The sequence below is a fragment of the Pristiophorus japonicus genome, chromosome 2, assembly GCF_044704955.1.
Source record: "Pristiophorus japonicus isolate sPriJap1 chromosome 2, sPriJap1.hap1, whole genome shotgun sequence".
Classification (NCBI taxonomy): Eukaryota; Metazoa; Chordata; class Chondrichthyes; family Pristiophoridae; genus Pristiophorus; species Pristiophorus japonicus.
This window is the reverse complement of record NC_091978.1, coordinates 329,474,543-329,499,979: the sequence shown is the minus strand read 5'-3', so window position 1 is coordinate 329,499,979 and position 25,437 is coordinate 329,474,543. Positions and strand designations below refer to the sequence as shown.

The window sequence follows — 25,437 nt, the reverse complement described above, 5'->3', positions numbered from 1 at the left end:
TGAAATGTCTAAATGTTATTGCATACCATTATGTACCTGACCATTTTCAAACTGGCGTTGTTTTGTGTCAACCTGTGACATCTGCTCCAAGAATGGCCCACTGGACACAGGCTGATAAGCAAAATTTGGACTGTGAATAAAATTAGGAAAGATGAGTGCCTTTCTAACAACATGAGAGGCTGGCTCCTAGTTAACTAAAAATATATGGGTGACAAACGAGGAAAGGCTATTTTTACTTTGCAAAAGGCTGAACAATTCTAAAGAAGCTATCCTCAGTCACTCAAAATATTACCATAACCATGAAATCTTTTAACATGTTGAACACATTATTTTGACAGAGATCTAGACAAGGATCTATCCATACTTATCAAACTGCTTCTTGAAAAATTACTAACTGAAGTCACAAAATGTAATTATGCAGACAGTAGTTTATTCTACACAAGTTATGCCTAGAGCTCCCAACCTTCATTTAGCTAGTAGTTTTATTAAAATTCATACCCTATAGTTAAAACCAGCATGAATTATAGAAATAATTTATTGACATCAATTCTATCCAGGCTTTCACTATATTTTAGTCTGCAGCACCCAGAGTGTAAAATTACAATGGATGAAGATCTGCTATTTGGTGAAAAAAAACTTACTTTGCTGTCTGCTTGACAGGTGGAGATGTGGTGGATTTCTCATACGAGCCAACATTACCTGAACTGTCCCTACTAAACTGCTGAATATCTGTATAACCATCAACATACAAATTTGCAGGATTGCACATTCCAGGTCTGGCAGACTTTGGCAGTGCATCAACAGAGTGACATCGTTCCATAACACTATTGGGCTTTTCTGGATTCTGGCTTTGAAAGGTACCAGATCGGTCAGTGGAGTGTGCTCGTCGAAGCCATCGAGAGTGAGGTCGCTCTTCCTCTGCATGTTGTACAGTTCTTCCTCTACCACCTCTGGTAATTTTAGCATTTTGAACTCTTCCCTCATTAAAGACCGCACTGCCTTCCATGGATGAAGTATCATTGATAAGTCTATTTTGTGAGGTGGTGACTGCCATTTTGTTTGGAAGAAACTGCCCTATTACTTGTTTGGTCTTTTGATGCAAGCGTCCCATTGTATTAGCACCAGAAGATCCTGTGCCTATGGTAAATGCTGTTGAAATTGTGGCGTGCCCACTATCCATCGAATCCTCTACAGCTCCTGGATCTTTACTTCTGGATGAAGGGCATTTCATCATGAATGAATGGTCCAATACAGCAGAAAGACTGATACGGTCTGCTGGGTTTTTTCGAAGCAGCTGGTAGATCAGATCTCGAGCCTCATTTGAAATAAATGCTGGCATTTCATAATCTGCCAGCATCACCTTGTTCAATGTATTTTTAACAGTGTCAGTATCAAACGGTGGCTTTCCCACCAGAAAGGTATAAAGCATGCATCCAAGAGACCACACGTCAGATTCAAGGCCATGAGCACTGTGGGTTGCGATCTCTGGTGCAATGTAATTGGGGGTGCCACACATGGTGAAATGCTTTTCATTTGGCATTTTCAGCTGTGCCGCTAATCCAAAATCAGCAATCTTTATGTTCATGTCGCTTGTAAGTAGAAGGTTAGAAAGGGTGAGGTCCCGATGCAGTATACCATGCGAGTGGAGGTACAACATTCCAGTAACAATATGATGCATAAAGTGTCGAGCTGTTTTTAAAAAAAAAAGTGAAAACAGAATATCAATTTCAAATAGTTTATATAGAAACAGCTCTGCCGCTTTGCCACTAGTTACCTTTTCCCCCAGTTTATCTTTGTATAATTAGTCACCGTTATTATAGTCCTGTTATTTCTGCATATGTTTCCAATTTGTCTACATATCTCTTCCTCCATTTCATTTCCACTGTTTAGTTTATACTAAATAGATCAACATTTCTCTTCTTATTTCTCATCTCTAACCAAATTAGATTCTGTTTTCCCACCATCCCAAATCTGCCTCTTTGGAAATCCAAGTTTGGTATCAGCAAATTTTGAAATTTTACTCTGTATTCCAATATCAAAGAAACAGTGGTCCTAACACTGGCTCCTGGGGAACACCACTGTCCACCATCCTCCAGTCTGAAAAACAACCATTCACCACGACTCGGTGTTTTCTGTCCTTAAGCCAATTTCTTATCCAAGCTGCCTATTCCATAGAAGAATGCCACCAATGCTGAGTGCATCCTGCGGGAGTGCCACTTGCTGTATGGCCACCTGGAAACTGGAAGGAAGATGGCAGCTGGGGCCGGGTGGCGGGGAAAACCAGGACTGGATTTCATCTTTTCCCGTCCGCTGACATAGTCTTGCTCATCGAATCTGGAGCAGAGCCCACATTCCCCGGCGCACTGGCTCTGGCTCCAGTCTCCCTTACCCCCCCAAAATCCAGCTCTGGGTTTTCCTTTGCAAAACTTGATGTCCCCAATTTTAGGAGATTTGGGGTTCTCCCCAATTGTAGCAAACTTGGTGTACCTAATTTTAGGAAATTTGGGATCCCCCCCACAGTATTGGCAAACTTTATGTCCCCATTTTTAGCAAACTTGGTGCCCCAATTAAAAAAAAAAACATGGGATTCCTGCCACTATTCGCAGCCTTGGCATTCTCCCAAGGGCCCCAGTTTTACAGCACTTGCTGTCCCTCCCTCACTGCTGGATCAGGAGCAGTGGAGGGAGTTCACCCCAATGCCAACATTCTGCCCTTTAACCAACCCCACCCAAATTCAAACCCGATTAACCGGACACGCCCGCTTCAAACGTCCAACACATCGTGCTGCTCAGCGAGGCAGAGTATTCCTCGCTTTGTGAAATCCTGCCATTTAAAGTTCCACTCCTCTCCACAAAACTCTATGAGCAGTGGGGGAAGAGAGATACCTGGCATGCTTTCGGGGGAAGAGGCAGTCAGATATCAAGTGGCAGAGCGCCCGAGGAAAGATGGGCTGAATGACCTTTCCCATTTCCAGGACACAGTCAGGCAGTTCTACTCAAGGATGCGAAGGCCGGTGCCACTCCCTCCTCTGAGTCAGAAGGTCGTGGGTTCAAGCCCGCAATCCAGAGACTCGATCCCATAATCCAGCACCACACTCTGGGGGTCTTTGTACATGAAACACAAAAAGTTAGCATGCAGGTACAGCAAAAATTAGGAAGGCAAATGGAATGTTGGCCTTTATTGCAAGGCTGATGGAATATACAAGTAGGGAAGTCCTGCTACAACTGTACAGAGCGTTGGTGAGACTACACCTGGAGTACTGTGTACAGTTTTGGTCTCCTTATTTAAGAAGGATATACTTGCATTGGAAACAGTTCATGGAGGTTTATGAGGTTGATTCCTGAGATCAAGGGGTTGTCAAATGAAGAAAGTATGAGCAGGTTGGGCCTACACTCATTGGAATTTAGAAGAATCAGAGGTGATCTTATTGAAAAATATAAGATTCTGTGGAGGTTTGACAGGGTAGATGCAGAGAGGATGTTTCCCCTCGTGGGGGAATCTAGAACTAGGGGTCATAGTTTCAGAATAAGGGGTCGCCCACTTAAAATGGAAATGAGGAGGTATTTTTTCTCAAGAGATTGGTGAATCTGTGGAATTCTTTACCCCAGAGAGCTGTGGAGGCTGGGTCATTGAATATATTTAAGGTGGAGATAGAACAGATTTTTGAACTATAAGGGAGTGAAGGGTTATGGGGAGCGGACAGGGAAGTGGAGTTTAGGGCAAGATCAGATCAGCCATGATCTTATTGAATGGCGGAACAGGCTCAAGGTGCCAAATGGCCTACTCCTGCTCCTATTTCCTATGTTCCTAAGCAGCTTTTGAAGTGGGTTACTAACTAATAAGTGAGAGAATGCAAATGGTAAGCGAACACCGCAATATGAAAATAGTAGAGTCTGCAGTGATCAGTTCTGGAGCCATTGTTGCTTTCAGTAATATTAATGATTTGGAGGGAAGGGACCATAACAAAACTACAAGTTTGAGAGGGGTGATAAATAGTAGGGGACAAGTGCACCAGTTTCAGAGGGAATTAGACAATTGGAAGATTGGATCAAAGGTGGAAAGTATTTAATGTAGAGAAATGTAAAGGCATGAAGCTGGGGACAAGAAAAACAGAAAAGAGTGCAAAATAATGGTTGTAATTTCAAGAGGGAGAAGGTTACATAAGAACATAATAATTAGGAACAGGAGTAGGCCATCTCGCCCCTCGAGCCTGCTCTGCCATTCAACAAGATCATGGCTGATCTGGCCGTGGACTCAGCTCCACTTACCCGCCCGCTCCCCATAACCCTTGATTCCCTTATTGGTTAAAAATGTATCTATCTGTGACTTGAATATATTCAATGAGCTAGCCTCAACTGCTTCCTTGGGCAGAGAATTCCACAGATTCACAACCCTCTGGGAGAAGAAATTCCTTCTCAACTTGGTTTTAAATTGGCTCCCCCGTATTTTGAGGCTGTGCCCCCTAGTTCTAGTCTCCCCGACCAGTGGAAACAACCTCTCTGCCTCTATCTTGTCTATCCCTTTCATTATTTTAAATGTTTCTATAAGATCACCCCTCATCCTTCTGAACTCCAACAAGTAATGACCCAGTCTACTCAATCTATCATAAAGTAACCCCCTCATCTCCGGAATCAGCCTAGTGAATCGTCTCTGTACCCCCTCCAAAGCTAGTATATCCTTCCTTAAGTAAGGTGACAAAATTGTTCAGCCATGAACTCATTGAATGGCGGTGCAGGCTAGAAGGGCCGAATGGCCTACTCCTGCACCTATTTTCTATGTTTCTAAAAACTGCATGCAGTACTCCAGGTGTGGCCTCACCAATACCCTATACAGTTGCAGAAGGAGCTCCCTGCTTTTGTACTCCATCCCTCTCGCAATAAAGGCCAACATTCCATTCGCCTTCCTGATTACCTGTTGCACCTGCAAACTAACTTTCTGGGATTCATGCACAAGGACCCCCAGGTCCCTCTGCACCGCAGCATGTTGTAATTTCTCCCCATTCAAATAATATTCCCTTTTACTGTTTTTTTTCCCCAAGATGGATGACCTCACACTTTCCGACATTGTATTCCATCTGCCAAACCTTAGCCCATTCGCTTAAGCTATCTAAATCTCTTTGCAGCCTCTCTGTGTCCTCTACACAACCCGCTTTCCCACTAATCTTTGTGTCATAATTAGGTTAGATTAAGTATTATAAGGTACGAAAATAAAGTGGGCGCACAAAGTCTGTGGCCTTTGGGATTGGCCCAATAGATAGAAAGTATTTTATGGTCCGGTAGAATTCAGTGTTCCTAATGACATTGTGGCATATTGTGGCAAGGGGCCGTGGAGGGACCAGAATTTTAGTTATGCATATTTGTTCAAGAACTTGAAATGAAAGAGGGGTTAAGGATAGGCCAGTAGTTTGAAAGGACAAAGGGGTTGAGGTTTAAAGGAGGTGATGATGGAGGTTTTGAAAGGGAGTGGGTCAGTATTAGAAGAGAAGGAATCATATACAATGTTAATTAGCATGAGGGCCAGGTAGCGAAGTTGAGTGGTCAACAGTTTCGTGGAAATGTGATCAAGACAGCAGAATGTGGATTTCATGGAGATGAGATCAGAGACATGAGGAGAGATGGAAGAGAAATTGGAGAGACAGGTTCAACAACATTAATATAGCACCTTTAAAACAGCAAAACATCCCAAGGCGCTTAATAAGAGAGTTATCAATATAATTTGACACCGAGCCACAGAAGCAGATATCGGCAGGTAGGTTTTAAGGAGCATCTTAAAAAGGGAGAGAGAGAGGTAGAGGGGTTTAGAGAGAGAGAGAAGCTTAGGGTCAAGGCAGCTGAAAGTACAGCTGCCAACACTTGAGCGATTAAAATCAGGGATGTGCAAGATGCCAGAATTGGAGGAGTGCAATGATCTCAAAGGCTTGTTGGGCTGGAGGAGGTTATAGAGATAGAGAAGGGTGAAGTCATGAACCTATTTGAAAACAAGGACGAAGATTTTAAAATTGTGTCGTTGTCAGACCAGGAGCCAATGTAGGTTAGCAAGCACAGGGTGATGGGTAAATGGGATTTGGTGCAAGTTAAGATAAGGGCAGCAGAGATTTGGGTAAGCACAAGTTTATGTTGCGGGGGGCGGTGGTGCAGATTGGATACCGGCCAGGAGAGCATTGGAAATAGTCACGTCTAGAGGTAAAAAACCATGGATGAGGGTTTCAGCAGCAGATGAACTAAGGCAGAGTCTGAGTCGGGTAATGTTACACAGGTGGAAGTAGGCAGTCTTGGTGACAGAGTGGATATGTGGTCGGAAGCTCACCTTGGGATCAAACAAAACACCAAAGTTGCGAATGATCTGGCTCAGCTTCAGGTTGTTGCCAAGAAGAGGGAAGAGTTTGTGGTGGGTACCAAAGATAATGGCTTCAGTCTTCCCAATATTTAGTTGGAGGAAATTCATGTTCATCCAATATTGGATGTTAGATAAACAGTGCGACAAATCAGAAACGGTGGAGAGGCTAAGAGAGGTGGTGGTGAGATAGAGTGGAGTGTCGTGAACGTACACGTGGAACCTGATATTGTGTTTTTGGATGATGTTGTCAAAAGGCAGCATGTAGATGAGAAATAGAACAGGGCCAAGGATAGATCCTTTGGGGACTCCATATAACAGTGCAGGAGTGGGAAGAGAAGCCATTGCAGGTGAATCTCTGGCTACGATTCAATAGTTAAGAATGGAACCAGGCAACGGCAGTTCCACCCAGCTGGATGTCATAGGACAGGCATTGGAGGAGGATGGTATGGTCAACTGTGTTGAAGGTTGTAGACAGGTCGAGAAGAATGGGGAGGGATAGTTTACCACAATCAGAGTGTCATTTGTGACTTCGATAAGGGCCATTTCAGTACTGTAGCAGAAACCTGATTGGAGGGAATTAATCATAGAGTTCCAGGAATGATGGGCACGGATTTGGGAGGCCTCAACATGTTCAAGGACTTTTGAGAGGAAATGGAGGTTGGAGATGGGGGCGGTAATTTGCTCGGTCAAAGGTGGTCAAGGATGGGTTTTTTGAGCAGAGGGTTGATGATGGCAGATTTGAAGCGGAGGGAGACAGCAGCTGAGGAGAGGGAACCGTTAACATCGGCTAACATGGGGACGAGGAAGGGAGGTTCGGCAGTCAACAGTTAAGTGGGAATAGAGTCGAAGGAGCAGGAAGGGGGTCTCAAGGATAAGATGAGCTCCAAAAGAGCATGCCATAAGATGGGATAGAATCTAGGAAAAGATGTCAGTTCAGGGCTAAGGCAGCAGGGAACATTAGGAGAAAGTTTGGCCTGGTGGGAGCAGCAAGGGCAGCTGAATGGATGATCTCAATCTTTGTGACTAAAAAGTCCATGAGCTCCTCACACTTGTTATTGGAGATGGCATGGAGACGGTGTCTTAAGACGGTTTGTATCAGTGTTTTTTATATTTGGAGAAGCCAAACTGAGGATCATTATACCGTGACAAAAAATTGCATTGTTGTTTTGAGTACAATTTTCAATTATGAATATGTTCCTCTTAAATATTTTCAGATAATAGTTACCTTCATCCTCTGAGAAAGTAGTTTTCCTGTTCTTTAAATACCTGCTCATCTCTCCATTGTGACACATTTCCAGTACTAAATAGACATAATTGTTGTCTTCAAAATAGTTGTAAAGCTGAAAGAAAATAACAGCCGTCTTCAAATATTTTAACAGATTAGATTAAAAAATGACAGTTAATGAAAAGTAGTGTTTTTTACCTCCAATATAGAGGGATGCTTCAACTGACAGTGAATCTCCACTTCATTACGGACTCTCTGCACCATTCCCACTTTGTGCATGGCCTTTTTGTCAATCTGACAACAGAAAACCATTTGCATCAAGTTATGCAAAAATGTTAATCAACAATGTTCATGAGGTGAGCTATTCTCTCAGTAATTATGTATTAAAATGCCAGCTTACAAAAATAAAATTGCTGTTAACTTTTTACAGGCTTATTTAATGGAACATACATATTTTCACCGTAACCATGTTACTTCAGTAATATATAATTAGATGAATTAAATTATTTTCAGTTTGTTCCAGGATTATTGCACAAATATTTTAAAATTGCAGTGGAGTGCAAAATTGCATGGCTGGTTGGGAAAGTGATCATTCATTCCGATCATATATAAATTTAAGTTGATGGTACTGAATTTAGTATTACTAGCGCAGTAGTACAGGATGGGCAGTAAGGCAACACATCTGCATTTCCTCATCTTCATGCTCCTGCACAACACAACGATGCCAAGCAGAAACAAGACATTTTCCACACAAGTGGGCATATATCAAGGGGAACTTAGCATTCTTTTAAATGAAACAGCAGCATTCCATTTGGTAATAATGTCAAATACTTCACCATTCTATTTTGATTTTACTTTCTCCAAGTAGGAGTATATTTTAGGACCTTGGGCAGTATACTGGTGCAGTGTGTTCAAGCTCCAATCCACCGTACTACAGAATAGTACAGCACGGTTTCAACAATTAAGTCCCCAAAAATGAAATGACAACAACCACCACTTGCATTTATATAGCACCTTTAACATAGTAAAATGTCTCAAGGCGCTTCATAGGAGTATTGTAAAACAAAAATTTGACACCAAGTCACATAAGGTGAAATTAGGGCCGATGACCAAAAGCTTGGTCAAAGAGCTATTTTTTAAGGAGCACCTTAAAAGGAGGAAAGAGAGGTAGGGAGTGAACTCCAGAGCTTGTGGCCGAGGAAACGGAAGGCACGGCCACCAGTGGTTGAGCGATTATAATCAGAGATGCTCAAGAGGACTGTATTAGAGGAACGTAGATATCTCGGGGGATTGTGGGGCTGGAGGAGATTACAGAGATAGGGAGGGGCGAGGCCATGGAGGGATTTGAAAACAAGGATGAGAATTTTAAAATCCAGGCGTTGCTTAATGGGGAGCCAACGTAGGTCAGCGAGCACAGGGATGATGGGTGAACAGGACTTGCTGCAAGTTAGGATACAGACAGCAGAGTTTTGGATGACCTCAAGGTTACATAGTGTACAACATGGGTGGCCAGCCAGGAGTGCATTGGAGTAATCAAGTCTAGAGGTAACAAAGGCATGGTTGAGGGTTTCAGCAGCTAAGGCAGGGGCGGAGATGAGTGATGTTACGGAGGTGGAAATAGGCAGTCAGTTATGCAGCAGATATGTAGTCGGAAACTCATTTTGGGGTCAAGGCTTCGGTCTTCCCAATATTTAATTGGAGAACCTTCCTGCTGATCCAGTACGGGATCTTGGACAAGCAGTCTGACAATTTAGAGACCATGGAGGGGTCGAGAGTAGCGGTGGTGAGGTAGAGCTGGGTGTCGTCGGCGTACATGTGGAAACTGACGCTGTGTTTTCGGATGATGTCGCCAAGGGGCAGCATGTAGATGAGAAATAGGAGGAGGACAAGGATAGATTCTTGGGAGACACTAGAGACAATGACGCGGAAGCGGAAAGAGAAGCCAATGCAGATGATTCTCTGACTACAATTAGATAGATGACAGTGTAGAGGCGTTAGAGGAGGATGGAGTAGTCAATCATGTCAAAGACTGCAGACAAGTCGAGAAGGAATAATTTACTTTTGTCAGTCACAAAGGATGTAATTTGTGACTTCAATGCGAGCCATTTCAGTTCTGTGGCAGGCTCGATAACCTGATTGGAGGGATTCAAACATGGAGTTGTGGGAAAGATGGGCATGGATTTGGGAGGAGACAAAATGTTCAAGGACTTGAGAGGAGAGGTAGTTTGCAAGATTGGAGGAGTCAAGGATTGTTTTTTTTGAGGAGAGGGCTAATGACAGCAGATTTGAGGGAGAGGGGGATAGTACCTGAGGAGAGAGAACCATTAACAATGTCAGCTAACATGGGAGCCAGAAAACTATAATGATGAATAATCACAAGACCTTTCAAGTGTCTGAAATTTAAACTGTAGTATGGATTCCATACAGGTTGCACCACATTTACATTGCCTGGCTAGAATTCCAAATATTCTTTTAAGGAGAGCACTCTGCATGTGTACAAGTTCACTTCTAGGAATTAAAAAGTAAATATTTAGAGTATGGCAATGCCCACACTGTCTAAACATTTTAATTAACTCCAACTTGGTTGAAAGGTGTCCAAGAGTTTCAACAGACTCTCATGGGGAGTAGACTCCTCCTCCCAGTTTCTTAAACTTCTACGGTTAGGTTTGGCCAAATCTCCAGAATGATATTACAATTTTGGAGGTGGTGAGAAGCAGATGTAGTTCACAGCATGGTTAAAGTTTCAATGTAAACACACCCCTAGATGCTCCATTTAATTTGGAAGCATGGAAAAACTGGTTATCAAGTGACAATTTATGGTTTGCATTTGTACCAAGTAGGGCTTTCAAAAAAAAAAAATTTATATAGTGTCCTCAACACACAGAAATATCCAAGGCACTTCACAAATAGGCATAGACAATGTGCCAGGGAAAGATTAGGAGGGGTACCAAAAGTTTGGTTGAAGAGATGAGTTTGGAGATGGTTTTAGTAAGTGGTGGAAAGGTTTAGGGCAAAGTTCCAGAGTACAAGCAAGGTGGTGGTAGGTTCTGTCACCAATGAAGGGGGTACACAGAAGACCAGAATCAGAGAAATTGAATCTTTGGGAGGAACTATAGGTCGAGAAAATTGCAGATAATGTGGAAATTGCAGAAAATGTGGATCAAATCAAGGAGGAATTTATGTGTAACAATTTTAAATGTGATGCTTTGGGAAATGGGAAGGACGGGGGTTATGGGCAAGCAGAATTTAGTGCAGGATGGTCTGGTTCATCCCAAGATTGGCTAGGGTGGGGATGGAGTAAATGGCATGGCCCGAAGACAATGTCTTCCTAATATTGAGCTGGTGGAAGTTGAGACTAATCCAAGATTAATGTCATACAAACAGATTGACAGCACTAGACAGTCTGGAGACCAAGGAAGTGGAGGAGTTGGGTGTCAGTACCGTAGACATGAAAGCAGACCCAAACCCTGATGTCATAAACGTACAGCATGTAGATAGGCAGGATAGGGGAACCGATGATAGATCTTTGTGGGATTCAGGAGATGACTGTGTAGGAGAGGAAAGGTGAAGCCATTGCTGGAGATGCATGGCTATGTTCAGATAGGTAGGAATGGAATCACGCAATGCCAGTTCCAGAGAAGAGATGTTGAAAGTAAATGGTGTGATCAACTGCATTGCATGTGGTGGAAAGGTTCAGGAGGATGACAGATAATTCACCACAATTGTCGTCAGAGGATGTCACTTGTTGGCTAGGTTTGTTTTGCTGCCAAGGGCAGAAGTGGACGAGTGGAATCCAAATGGAATACTGGGAAGGATGGGCATTGATGTAGAATGCCAGGATATATTTGAGGAACTTAGAGAGGAAAAGGAAGTTAGGGAATGGGACAGACGTTGGGAGGATGGATGGGTCAACTTTTTTTTAAAGCAGTTACAAGGAGTGTAGTGCCTCAAGGTGAACCATTGAGGTCAACTTATGAAGGATAGGAAGTTTCAAGTCAAACATTTAAGGGAGACTCTGATAAAAGAGCTGACTGGGATCTCTTCTCTTTACAAACGTAGCAAACAATATCATTGCTTTTAATTGTTTTAGTATGGTTTTTTTTAAGTCACAATATTTACAAGATAAAAGAATGTTCAAAATAATTGAAAATAAACATTGATTAAAATAAATGTTATATTCTTTGAACGCAAAAGCATGCCACCGCCATAGATAGAAAGATTAAATAACGTAGTTTTAAAATAAATACAGTTTATGATAAACTTACCATTTTTATCGCTACCTCCAGACCAGTGCTCACAGATTTTGCTCTGTAAACACATGCAAATGAACCCTTTCCTAGGAGGGTTAAAACCTTGAAGTCCTGCAAAATAAACATTTGAAAAGATAATATAACTTAGTCGTCGACTTTAGAAATATGCAACACGTATTTTCCTCAGCGATTACAACACAACGATGTCGTTGGAACGATTAAGCTATGTGCAAATAGCTCGTTTGAACGGCTCGTATTTTTCAAGTGCTCTGTCCTGCTTACCTCGATAGCATTCTCGCCATCTGTAACTGACATCCTCACATCGCCGGAGATCCCACTCTTGCATTTTAAGAAAATGTAATTCAACACTCGATCAAGCATTTTAGAACTACCAGCAGGAACTTAGCCACTATTCGTTTGACTGCATTACCGGCCAGCTAACTATTAAGTGGGTTCAAAGGCAAAACACTGAGTCATTAAAACGCAAGCCCGGCTTTCTTCCCGCGTTAGAACCAAAGTCAACGGCTTCTCATCGCCAGGCAACAGCCTTAAGTATTAGTTACAACGAGTTCTCCAAGGCCTCACCAAGCGAAACATCAACTGTCGTTATGGTATATTTACCATGAAATATAAACTGCCGCCTTAACAAAAGGTCAAAATACAATTGTGTTGTGGTACTTATTGGAATTAGAATCGCCTTCAGTTTCTTCTCAAACAAATATAACTACGGATTTAAAAAAGTAGCCACTTAGTTTCTAATGAGCCTATCTGGTATTAAACTCTACGGTATAAAATGTACTACTCTCCCTCATATATAATATATGCACACATTTTAACACTGATGTTCGAAAACTCTCTTCCTCAGGCAGCCGAAGGCTGCGCTGGCACACTGGAGGCGGTGTTGAACCTCGTCGTCAATGTCTGCCCTTGCTGATAATTGGCTCCCGAGGTATGGAAAATGGTCCACGTTGTCCAAGGCCACGCCATGGATCTTGATGACTGGGGGCCAGTGCTGCGTGGTGGGGGTCAAGTTGGTGGAGGACCTTTGTCTTAGGACAGTTAATGTAAGGCCCATGCTTTCGTACACCTCAGTGAAGATGCTGACTATGACTTGGAGTTCAGTCTCTGAATATGCACAGACACAAGCGTTGTCCACGTACTGTAGCTCAACGACAGAGGATAGGACAGTCTTGGATCTGGCCTGGAGACGACGAAGGTTGAACAGGTTCCTACTGGCTCTGTAGTTTAGTTCCCCTGCAGCAGGGAGTTTGTTGAGTGTGAGGTGGAGCATTGCAGCGAGGAAGATCGAGAAGAGGGTTGACGCGATGACGCAGCCCTGCTTCACACCGGTCCGGATGTGGATTGGGTCTGTGATGGATCCGTTGGTCAGGATCACGGCTTGCATGTCATTGTGGAGCAGGTGGAGGATGGCGACAAACTTTCCATAGTGCCTCGCGGTTAACAGTGGCTTTTGCAAGGTCAAAGGCGGCCATGTACAAGGGTTGGTGTTGTTCCCTGCATTTCTCGCGCCATAAAGATCATGTCCATTGTGCCATGTAGTGGACGGAATCCGCACTGTGACTCAGGGAGGAGCTCCTCAGCCACAGGGAGAAGACGGTCGAGGAGGATTCTAGCGATGACCTTCCCAGTGGCTGATAACAGGGAGATTCCTCTGTAGTTGCCGCAGTCGGACTTGTCCCCCTTTTTAAAGATGGTCACGATTACTGCATCTCTGGGATCTCCCGGCATGCTCTCCTCCTTCCAGATGAGAGATGAGGTCATGCATTCGTGCCAATAGTGCTTCTCCGCCGTACTTTAGTGCCTCAGCAGGGATTCCATCTGCTCCCATTGCCTTATTATTCTTGAACCGACAGATGGCCTTTTCTACCTTGTGCAGGGCTGGGGTTTTGCCGAGATGGTGGTGGGTAGCATACTGCGGGATGGAGTCGAGGACACTCGAGTCAAAGACAGAGTCTCGATTAAGGAGATCTTCGAAGCGCTCCTTCCAGCGGGTCCAGACTGCCTCGATGTCCTTGATGAGTGTCTCCCCATTCTTGGCCAACAGTGGGGTGAGGCCTTGAGTGCTTGGGCTGTAGGTGGACTTGACTGCGGTGAAGAATCCTCGCACATCATGGCTGTCGGCCAGCTGCTGAATCTCCTGTGCTTTCTCCACCCACCATCTATTCTTTAAGTCGCGGGTTTTTTGTTGAACCTCGGCCTTAGAAACATAGAAAATAGGTGCAGGAGTAGGCCATTCAGCCCTTCGAGCCTGCACCGCCATTCAACAAGATCATGGCTGATCACCCAACCCAGCAGCCTCCCCCCCCCCCCCACAGCCGCAAGGACCACATCCAACTCCCTCCCAAACACATCCAATGAACTGGCATCAACAACTCTCCGCAGCAGGGAACCCCACAGGCCAACAACTCCCCGAGTGAAGAAGTCTCTCCCAATCCCAGCCCCAAACAGCCCCCCCCCCCGCCCCCCCGGCTCCAGACCCACCCAACACCGGGAACACTTCCCCCCCCCCCCCCACACCCAACCCGCCCCGTCAGAATCCTTCCCAAATGCCGAACTCCCCCGGATGTCGAGCCCCCCAGACACCCCGGAGCCATGCCCCCGCGACGCCAATCACACCACATCCACCAACCACCATCTGCGCAGTCAACCCGTCCACCCCACTCTGAACACTTCCCGCACCAAGGCACAGAGCCCCCAGGCCTACCCCTCCAACACACTTCGCTCCCCCAAACCTCCGTTGCAATGTGGCCCCTCCTGTCCCCCGCCCTGGGTTTAAGCCGTCTGTAAAGCTGCTTTGTTGCTCCTGAATTGGGGGGTTGTTTTCGGTTCAGAAATGCCCTGCGCTTGCGATTTATTAGCTCTTGGATCTCCTGGTCATTCTCATCAAACCAGTCCTGGTGTTTCCTGGTTGAGTGACCGAGCGTCTCTTCGCAGGCACTGATTATGGTGGCCTGGAGGGCAGACCAAGCACTGTGGGCATTTTGCATCTCGGGATCATCAAGGTCGCCAGGTTAGCAGTGAGGTGCTGGCTGTATAGGGCTCTCTTAGCTGGGTCTTTGAGTGTCCCGGCGTTGTTTTTGTGCGGCACTGCTTCTGCTGCCGTCGCCGCTTTGGGGCTATGTTGATGTGGATGATGGAACGGATTAGGGATAAATATTGGCCAGGACACCGAGGATAACTCCCCTGCTCTTCTTTTGAAATAGCACCATGGGATCTTTTACGCTCTCCTCAGTTTAATGTCTCATCTGAAAGACGGCACCTCCGACAGTGTAGTGCTCCCTCAGTACTGCACTGCAGTGTCGGCCTAGATTTGTGTGCTCAAGTCCCTGGAGTAGGACTTGAACCCACAACCTTCTGACTCAGAGGAGAGTGTGCGACCCACTGAGGCACAGGTGACACTATAGCGTGGAGCGCGACAAATGCATGGAGTGTGACAAATATGGTAGGTGAGCTGTAGGCACAAGTTGCAACACGAGTTTATGATATAGAATGAAACCTGTATAAAATAGATACTGCTAAATGACAGACACCTGCAAAAAAAGGACAGCGATTTACATGTTTCACTGTAGTGGCAATAACCGAGATCTGACTCAAACAAGGATTGGAATGCGAACTTAATATTCCTGACTACAATGTATTCAAGATGTATAAGGAAAGATAAAAAGGGGGTGGGGGGATGGGTGACAGTATTGATCAAAGATACTGTTCCAACACTGGAAATGGATGAAGTGCTTGAGGGTTCAAAGACAGAATTTAGATAGCGTTAAGGAGCCGAAGAGGAGTTTTTACGTTGCTGGGTGTATACTATAGACTATCAAATAGTGAAAAGGAGACGGAGAAGAAAATCTGCAAACAAGTAAAAGAGTAGTAATAATGGGGAACTTCAATTATCCTAATATAAGATGGGGAGCAGCAGGAGTGTAAAGGGGAAGGAGGGCGAAGAATTCCTGAAATGTGTACAGGAGCACTTTCGTGATCAGTATGTTTCCTGCCCAACATAGAAAATAGGTGCAGGAGTACGCCATTCGGCCCTTCGAGCCTGCACCACCATTCAATATGATCATGGCTGATCATGCAACTTCAGTACCCCATTTCTGCTTTCTCTCCATACCCCTTTAGCCGTAAAGACCACATCTAACTCCTTTTTGAATATATCTAACTAACTGGCCTCAACAACTTTCTGTGGTAGAGAATTCCACAGGTTCACAATTCTCTTGAGTGAAGAAGTTTTTCCTCATCTCAGTCCTAAATGGCTTACCCCTTATCCTAAGACTGTCACCCCTGATTCTGGACTTCCCCAACACCGGGGACATTCTCCCTGCATCTAACATGTCCAATCCTGTCAGAATTTTATATGTTTCTATGAGATCCCCTCTCATTCTTCTAAATTCCAGTGAATACAAGCCTAGTCGATCCGGTCTTTCTTCATACGTCAGTCCTGCCATCCTTGGAATCAGTCTGGCGAACGAAGAAGGAAGCAGTGCTAGATCTAGTTCTGAAGTGATCACAATATTAGGTTTAGAATAGTTATGGAAAGGGACATCAAAAGCTGAAGGAATGAGACTCCACGCATTTTCAGTCCCAAAGAGGTTGTTTGGCACTAATTAAGACTCATCACATCAGTGCAAATTTACTTACGCTGGAATGGATAATCCCTAACTTTTTCCAGCGTGTTTACTGGGTTTCCATCAGTAATTACCGCAGCTACAGGAGAACTACTATAATAAATTACTTGCAATCTGTAGTGACTGGCTGACGGTATGTTAGGTCCAAATGTTAACTGGTTCGACGTAGATTCATGTCCCAGTTCTCTGATTGGTTCAGGATTTTTATTGTTGCAAAATAGCCAAACTTGGGGACAAAACTGGTCTACTTTCCAATTGGCAATCAGATACTAAGAAAAAAATTGCATCGCCCTCAGAAGCCACATCAGTTTTCCATTCCACAGCAGCTCAGCATAAACACTAATAAAAAGTACTAACTTGGTTTCATAACTGGGCTACTTCCACCTTGCCTCACAACCCCTCCACATTCCTGATCCCCTTAACTGCAACCCACTGCTTGCAGCCATGGCCTCGGGCTCTTAAGGGACTAGGCCCTTGTTCCAACATATCTTAAACCACTCACTTTTGGGTCTCTGCTTCGGAGCCTCCAAGGTAGATGCAATAGTTATATTAAAGGAAGTAAATCTTCCACAATCATTTTGAAAAAGCATAGGAAACTTTCAACAAATTTATAGCAAATTTTAGTCTTACAGCCAAATGACCAGATATCATATTCAAGAGGGAGTTAGATATGGCCCTTACGGCTAAAGGGATCACAGGGTATGGAGAGAAAGCAGGAAAGGGGTACTGAGGTGAATGATCAGCCACGATCTTATTGAATGGTGGTGCAGGCTCGAAGGGCCGAATGGCCTACTCCTGCACCTATTTTCTATGTTTCTATGAATAATCAAAGGTGAAGATACTCAGCTGGAAGAGGGCTAATTTCAATTAATTGAAAAGGGATCGGGGCCCAGGTGGATTGAAAACAAAAATTGGCAAGTAAAACAGTAAATGCTTTCAGGGAGGAGATGGTTTGGGTACAGACTAAACACATTAGCACGAGGGGGAAGGGAAGGGAATCCAAAGCTAAAGATCTCTGGATGACTAAATAAACAGATTAAAATGAAACAGAAAAAGGAGGCTTATGATAAATGTCAGACTCATAATACAGTAGAGAATCAGGCAGAATATATAAAGCAAAGAGGAAAAGTTAAAAAGGAAATAAGAGGGGCAAAGTGTACGAGAAAAGATTAGCAGGTAACATAAAAGTGAACACTAAATTTTCTATAAACAGAGAGAGTAAAAGGAAGGTTGGGCTTGATTCAAAACTATAACAACAACATTGCCCGCCTCAGCTCTTCTGCTGCTGATACCCTCATTCATGCCTTTGTTACCTCTAGTCTTGACTGCTCCAACTCACTCCTGGCTGGCCTCCCACATTCTACACTATGTAAACTTGGGTCATCCAAAACTCAGCAGCCAGTGTCCTAACTCGCACCAAGGCACGATCATCCAAAATCCTTGTGCTTTCTGACCTACATTGGATCCCAGTTAAACAACACCTCAATTTCAAAATTCTCATCCTTGTTTACAAATCCCTCCATGGTCTTGCCCCTCCCTATCACTGTAATTCTTTCAGCTTCACAATCCCACAAGATGTCTGTGCTCCTCAAATTTTGCCCTCTAACATCCCTCATTATAACTGTTCAACCATCAGTGGCCGTGCCTTCAGCTGTTTGGGCCCTAAGCTCTGGAACTCTCTCCCTAAACCTCTCCGCCTCTCTTTCCTCCTTTAAGGCACACCTTAAAACCTACCTCTTTAAACAAGCTTTTAGTCATCTGCCTTAATTTCTTCTTTTGTGGCTTGTGTCAAATTTATCTCTTTTGTCTTGTAACACTGCTGTGAAGCACAGTGGGACATTTTACTAAGTTAAAGGCGCTATATAAATAAAAGTTGTTGTTGATTCAAAACTAAAAAAGGAAACCTCTTGTGGATAAATCAACAGGAAAAGAATGATACATGTTCAAGTTGAAAATCATAACTTAGAAAGTCATAAGTAAGACAAATAAATAAACTGGAAAAAGCTGATTTTAAGGGAAATGGAACTAGGGAAAATAAACTGAAAAAATTTATTGACAAAGAAATAGAACAGCAGTGGGAAACATTTAAAACGGTAATCAATAGAATCCAGGAGGACAAAATGGAAATGAAAAGACAATAAAGGAGAGGAGAGGATGACAGAAGGAATATGAAACGGTTTAGAAAGTCAATAAAACAATTAGGAAGGCAGAGAAACTAAAAAAATAAATATATATAAAGAAATAGTAAAGTAGTCTACAGACACATAAATAACAAAAGAAAAATTAGAACAAGGATACGAAGGGATACACCCGCTAATCTCTCAGGTAATGGCAGAAATATTAAATAATTACTTTGCCTCAGTATCTACCAGGGAGACCAACAGAGTGGACATGACATTCGACAGAGAGATCAAAAAAGATATAAAAGTTGTTTGAGATAAAAAGTGGGGACAGAATTGATAAATTAATCTAAATTAGAGAGGATAAAACCCCTGGTCCAGATGGATTACATTCGCACATAATATAATATATATAATAATTCCTCTGGCACAGATATAGAGATAGAGATAGAGATATATAAATATATATATATATATATATATGAATGAGAGAGAAAGAGAGAGAGAGAGAGAAATACTATTGACAAAATAGCTTAACATCGGTATATATAATAGAAACAATAACCAGGGACAAAATTAACAGTCACTTGGACAAGTGTAGATTAATTAAGGAAAGCCAGCATGGATTTGTTAAAGGCAAATCATGTTTAACTAGATTGAGTGTTTTGATGAGGTAAGAGAAGGTTGATGAGATGTACATGGACTTCCAAAAGGCCTTTGATAAAATGCCACATAATAGGCTTGCCAGAAAAGTTGACATCCATGGAGTATAGGGACAGTGGCAGCACGAATATGAAATTGGCTAAGTGACAGAAAACAGTAATGGAGAACAATTGGACATCGGACTGGAGGAAGGTACACAGTGATGTTCCCCAGAGGTTGGTACATGGCCCACTGCTTTTCTTGATATAGATAGATATAGATATAGATATAGATATAGATATGACTTGGACTTGGCGTGGCGGCCCCGACCTGTGAGAGACCATCATTGCCAGGTCGGGGCCATAAAAGAAGCAGCGGCCTGGAGCAGCATGGAAGCCACTACAAGGTACAGCGCGAGCTGGTGCAGGAGGGCGACAGCAGCAAAGAGGACAACCAGATTGGGCGTCATCAAGGTCCAGGTCGCTGATTTGAGCGTGGGCAGGTATAGCAGGGGCGGCAAGGTCGGGGCGAGAGATTGTGGAGCGACATGATCGGGGCCCAGGAGAGGCATGAGTTCAGGGGCAGCATGGACCAGCCCACACTGTGATATGTGTGTGCACTAGATCCGTGGTAGAGCTGGTCTCCAGTCGTCTTGGTTAATCCTTACCACTGGACCAAGACCTAGCTCTGACAAGCCCATGTGGTGACTGGTGTGTAACAGCCACCACACGTTAAAAAAATCCACGCACAGGCATCTTCCACCCTTCAACATGTAGTATGGAATATTAGGTCCTTTATTGAAACACCTGTGAACTCATCCTTTTTTGGCGTGGAAGCAAGTCATCCTCGTTTCGAGGGACTGCCTATGATGATGGACTTGGGTGTGCAGGGCACAATTTCAAAATTTGCAGATGATACAAAACTTGGAAGTATAGTGAACAGTGAGGAGGATAGAGTTGGACTTCAAGAGGACATAGGCTAGTGGAATGGGGACATGTGGCAGGTGAAATTGAATGTACAATTCTAAACAGGGTGCATGAAGAGAGACCTGGGGTTATATGTGTACAAATCGTTGAAGGTGGCAGCACAGGTTGGAAAGTGGTTTTTAAAAAAAAGCATCCAGGATCCTGGGCTTCATAAATAGAGGCATAGAGTACAAGTGCAAGGAAGTTATGATGAACCTTTATAAAACACTGGAGTGCTGTGTCCAATTGTGGGCACTTTTGGAAGGATGTGAAGGCCATAAAGAGGGTGCAGAAAAAAGTTACAAGAATGGTTCCAGCGATGAGGGACTTCATTTACATGGATAGACTGGAGAAGCTGGGATTGTTCTCCTTAGAGGAGTGAAGGTTGAGAGGAGATTTGATAAGGTGTTCAAAATCATGAGGGGGTCTAGACAGAGTAGATAGAGAAAAACTTTTCCCATTGGCAAATGAATCAAGAACCAGAGGACACAGATTTAAGGTGATTGGCAAAAGTGGTGACATGAGGAAAAACCTTTCTTTACGCAGTATGTGGTTAGGATCTGGAATGCACTGCCTGGAAGAGTGATGGAGGCTGATTCAATTGTGGCTTTCAAAAGTGAATTGGATAAGTACCTGAAGGAAAAGAATTTGCAGGGCAACTGGGAAAGGGCAGGAGTGTGGTACCAGCTGAAATGCTCTTGGAGAACCGGCACAGGCTCAAAGCCTCCTTCTGTGCTGTAACCATTCTGTGTGGTCAGGCCCATAGCCTTTGTTGCATCCAGTGTGCTCAGCCGTTTCTTGATATCGCATGGAGTGAATCGAATTGGCTTGAGACTGGCTTCTGTGATGATGGAGACCTCAGGAATAGGCCAAGATGGATCATCCACTTGGCACTTCTGGTTGAAGATGGTTGGAAATGTTTCAGCCATGTCTTTTGCACTCACGGCTGGACTCTGCCATCATTGAGATAGGGATGTTCATGAAGCCTCCTGCTTCAGTTAGTTGTTTAATTGTTCACCACCATTTATGACAGGATGTGGCAGGACTGCAGAGCTTTGATCTGATCTATTGGGCTCATTAATTGATACTGGAGACATAATCCTGTCTTTGAGGTCTGGGATTCCTCCCACTCACCTATAGATAGATAACTATACAAGCTTTTGCCCCAGGAGATAAGGTTGTCCAGGCAGGGTTGTCCAGGCTGGACAACCCAAGAGAAACTTGTTAGTGCTTCATGCTGGCAGACTATGGAGTTTTATCAGCAGTAACATCCGTAAGACAAGGATCCTCCACCAGCCTGTCCTCGTCGCACAGCACCGTTCCCCCGGTCATCAAGATCCACGGCGCGGCCCTGAACAACGTGGACCATTTCCCATACCTCGGAAACCTCTTATCAACAAGAGTAGACATTGGCGACGAGATTCAACACCGCCTCCAGTGCGCCAGTGCAGCCTTTGGCCGCCTGAGGAAAAGTGTTTTTGAAGACCAGACCCTCAAAATTGCCACCAAGCTCATGGTCTACAGGACTGTAGTAATACCCGCATTCCTGTATGGCTCAGAGACATGGACCATGTACAGCAGACACCGCAAGTCGCTGGAGAGATACCACCAACGATGACTCTGCAAGATCCTACAAATCCCCTGGTAGGACAGACACACCAACATCAGCGTCCTCAGCCAGGTCAACATCCCTAGCATTGAAGCACTGACCACACTTGATCAGTTCCGTTGGGCAGGCCACATTTGTGTCAGGCATGCGAGCAGACTCCCAAAGCAAGCGCTCTACTCGGAACTCCTTCACAGCAAACGAGCCAAAGGTGGGCAGAGAAAACGTTACAAGGACATTCTCAAAGCCTCCCCGATAAAGTGCAACATCCCCACTGACACGTGGGAGTCCCTGGCCAAAGACCGCCCTAAGTGGAGGAAGCGCATCCAGGAATGCTCTGAGCACCTCGAGCCTCATCGCCGAGAGCATGCAGAAAACAAGCGTAGGCAGCAGAAAGAGCGTGTGGCAAACCAGTCCCACTCACCGCTTCTCTCAACAACAGAGTCTGTGGTTTTCGTATTGGACTGTTCAGCCACCTAAGAACTCATGTTAAAGAGTGGAAGCAAGTCTTCCTCGATTCTGAGGGACTGCCGGTGACAATTAATGCATTTATTTTGCTCCTGTACTAGCAAGCAAGAGGTCTTCAGTTCAAATCACACCATTAATTCAATAAGTGTGGTGAGCAATTTATGGGCTGGTACTGGACGCGTGTGAAAAAAGTGACCAAGAAAGCTGCTGGATTGTCATAAAAACTCAACTGGTTCACTAATGTGCTTTAAGAATGTAACCAGACATTTACTCGGTCCACACTACCTGCTTGACTCTTGCCTCCAAAAGTGTCATAACAAGGTAGTCAGATGTAAAATAAAATCACCGTTAAAATCTCAAGGCAACTAGGGATGGAATGTTGTCAACCTTCATACAAGCTCTCTGGAGATAGCCAAGTGGGGTTTATTCCTCACAACAAAATAGAATGGCTACACTGAGCAAACAGACACAATTTGTGTAGATCTATCTAACCATAGCCAGAGAATCACCTTCTCTCCCTACTCCCACATCATTACCTCTGGTGTCCCGCAAGAATCTATTCTTGGCCCTCTCCTATTTCTCATCTACATGCTCAACAGCATCATCCAAAAGCACAGCGTCGGTTTTCATATAAGCTGATGACACCCTGCTCTACCTCATCACCACTTCTCTCGGCCCCTCCACCATCTCTAAATTGCCAAGCTGTGTGTCGACATCCAGTACAGGATGAGCAGAAAATTCCTCCAACTAAATACTGGTGAGACCGAAGCCATTGGCATTGGCTTCAGTCCCCGCCACAAACTCCGTTCCTTAGCTACTAACACAATCCCTCTCCCTGGCATGTCTGAGGTTGAACTAAACTGATTGCAACCGTGGAGTCATATTTGAATCCAAGATGAACATCTGAGCACATATCGACACCATCACTAAGACCAGTTATTCCCACCTCCGGAACATCGCTCGACTCTACCCCTACCTCAGCTCATCTGCTGCCGAAACCCTCATCCATGCCTTTATTACTTCTAGACTTGACAATTCTAACATACTCCTGGCTGACCTCCCACGTTCTACCCTCCGTAAACTTGGTCACCAAAATTCTGCTGCCCGCATCCTAACTCGCACCAAGTACCATTCACCCACCACCCCTGTGCTCACTGACCTACACTGGCTCCAGTTAAGCAATGCCTCATTTTAAAAATAAACATTCTTGCTTTCAAATTCCTCTATAGCCTCACCCCTCCCTTTCTCTGTAATCTGTTCCAGCCCAATAACCCCTTCCCTGGAGATATATGCGTTCCTCTAATTTTGGTCTCTCAAGTGTCCTTGATTTTAATCGCTGCACCATTGGTGGCCATGCCTTCGGCTGCGAGGCCCCGAGTTCTGGAATTCTCTCCCTAAACTCCCCGCCTCTCTTTCCTCCTTTAAGATGCTCCTTTAAACCTACACCTTTGCCCAAGTTTTTGGTCATCTGCCCTTAATATCTCATGTGGCTCAGTGTCAAATTTTGTTTGATAAGGCTCCTGTGAAACACCATGATGCTTTACTACGTTAAAGGTGCTATATAAATACAAATGGTTGTTTAATTTCTCATTAGGTTGGTTTGGAGGCTTGACTTCCGGGCGCATCAGGCACCCGTTGTGTTACAAAACAAACCACTTTGGCGTCTTAACAGCGGCGGAATGACTGGTAGTTTGACACCCGGAGCGTGTTGATAAAAACAAACTCAGGACAGCGCAGGCCCTGCCGTCGACAACTGGTGAAGGGGACGGGCCCGGAGCATCTGTCCCAGAGCTGGGCGGATGCTGCCTGTAGTAGCTCGAGCTACGACTCTTATCAACAACCAAAGTTTACGGCAACACGGGCTCTACCTTTATCTTCTCGCCGATGCAGACGGTCGCCATGCCGTCGGCCGCTGCCCCCCCGCAGGGCGCGGGCTCAGTGTTTGTCCCCGCGCCGCCTCGCTCCGATTGTCTGGAGAACACCGCCACAGAATCTCCCCATGTTTGAAAAATCCGCCGGTTACACCCACAACGAGGCTCTGCTGACGTCACTGGCACCCAGGCCTCGGGGAGGAGAGAAGGAGCAAAAGCTCACAAAAACATATTACTTTTTTAAAATAAGAAACAACAGCATTATTAGGATATATTCAAATGTATGCACTTGAATTCAGAATTTTTTGAAAGTATTTTTTGATTGAATTGTATCACGTGACTGCCATGCCGGATACTGCGCATGTACATGTTTGGTTGATGGGAATGCTCAAAGTGTTTATCAGTTGGGTAATGTATATAGACAAAATATAGGCTTGTACCCGCTATCGTTGGCCTGGGGGTAATTGCTGTCGGAGGAAAAGAATAAGAGATCTGTAACTTTTTGGTATTTAAAGCTTAGTAAAGCAGAAGAGTTGAAAGCGTTATTTTTGCTTATTATGGATGAAAACTACTTCAGTGCAAAATTAACGTCGACTGAAGCAGCGGTACAGTGAGGTGCTGGCGGAGCTGGTCGCTACACTTTTTATTCGTTCATGGGATGTGGGCGTCGCTGGCAAGGCCAGCATTTATTGCCCATCCCTAATTGCCCTTGGTAAGGGTGGTGGCAAGCTGCCGCCAAACTGCTGCAGATCTTGTGGTGAAGGTACTCCCACAGTGCTGTTAGGGAGGGAGTTCCAGGATTTTGACCCAGTGACTATGAAAGAACGGCAATATACTTCCAAGTCAGGATAGTGTGTGACTTGGAGGGGAACTTGGAGGTGATGGTGTTCCAATGTACCTGCTGTCCTTGTCCTTTTAGGTGGTAGAGGTTGTGGGTTTGGGAGGTGCTGCCGAAGAAGCATTGGCGAGTTACTGCAGTGCATTTTGTAGATGGTGCACACTGCAGCCATGGTGTGCCGATGGTGGAGGGAGTGAATGTTTAAGGTGGTAGATGGGGTACCGATCAAGCGGGCTGCTTTGTGGTGCCGAGCTTCTTGAGTATTGGAGTTGCATTCATCCAGGCAAGTGGAGAGTATTCCATCACACTCTTGACTTGTACCTTATAGATAGTGGAAAGGCTTTGGGGAGTCAGGAGGTGAGACACTCGCCGCAGGATACCCAGCCTCTGACCTACTCTTGTAGCCACAATATCTATGTGGCTGGTCCAGTTAAGTTTATGGTCAATGGTGGCACGCACCCAGGATGTTG

At 44.6% G+C, this 25,437-nt stretch overlaps 1 protein-coding gene across 3 annotated transcripts in view; it reads right to left on the bottom strand.

The window, feature by feature from the left end:
* The window catches only part of plk4 (polo-like kinase 4 (Drosophila)), a 62,637-nt gene extending 38,369 nt beyond the window's left edge, over positions 1 to 24,268 (bottom strand). Inside the window, exons 1-6 of one of the 3 annotated variants that reach the window (XM_070871892.1) lie at positions 24,127 to 24,268; positions 11,827 to 11,922; positions 7,760 to 7,855; positions 7,562 to 7,676; positions 642 to 1,689; positions 27 to 130 (exon numbers count right to left, since the gene is read on the bottom strand). In XM_070871892.1, coding sequence (XP_070727993.1) covers positions 27 to 130; positions 642 to 1,689; positions 7,562 to 7,676; positions 7,760 to 7,855; positions 11,827 to 11,922; positions 24,127 to 24,159 — 1,492 coding nt within the window. In that variant the 5' untranslated portion in view covers positions 24,160 to 24,268. Of the gene's footprint in view, positions 1 to 26; positions 131 to 641; positions 1,690 to 7,561; positions 7,677 to 7,759; positions 7,856 to 11,826; positions 11,923 to 12,093; positions 12,604 to 12,640; positions 12,661 to 24,126 lie in introns of those variants that run through there. The other 2 variants (XM_070871897.1, XM_070871886.1) reach the window with 2 other exon arrangements.
* Between the last annotated feature and the right edge of the window lie 1,169 nt (positions 24,269 to 25,437).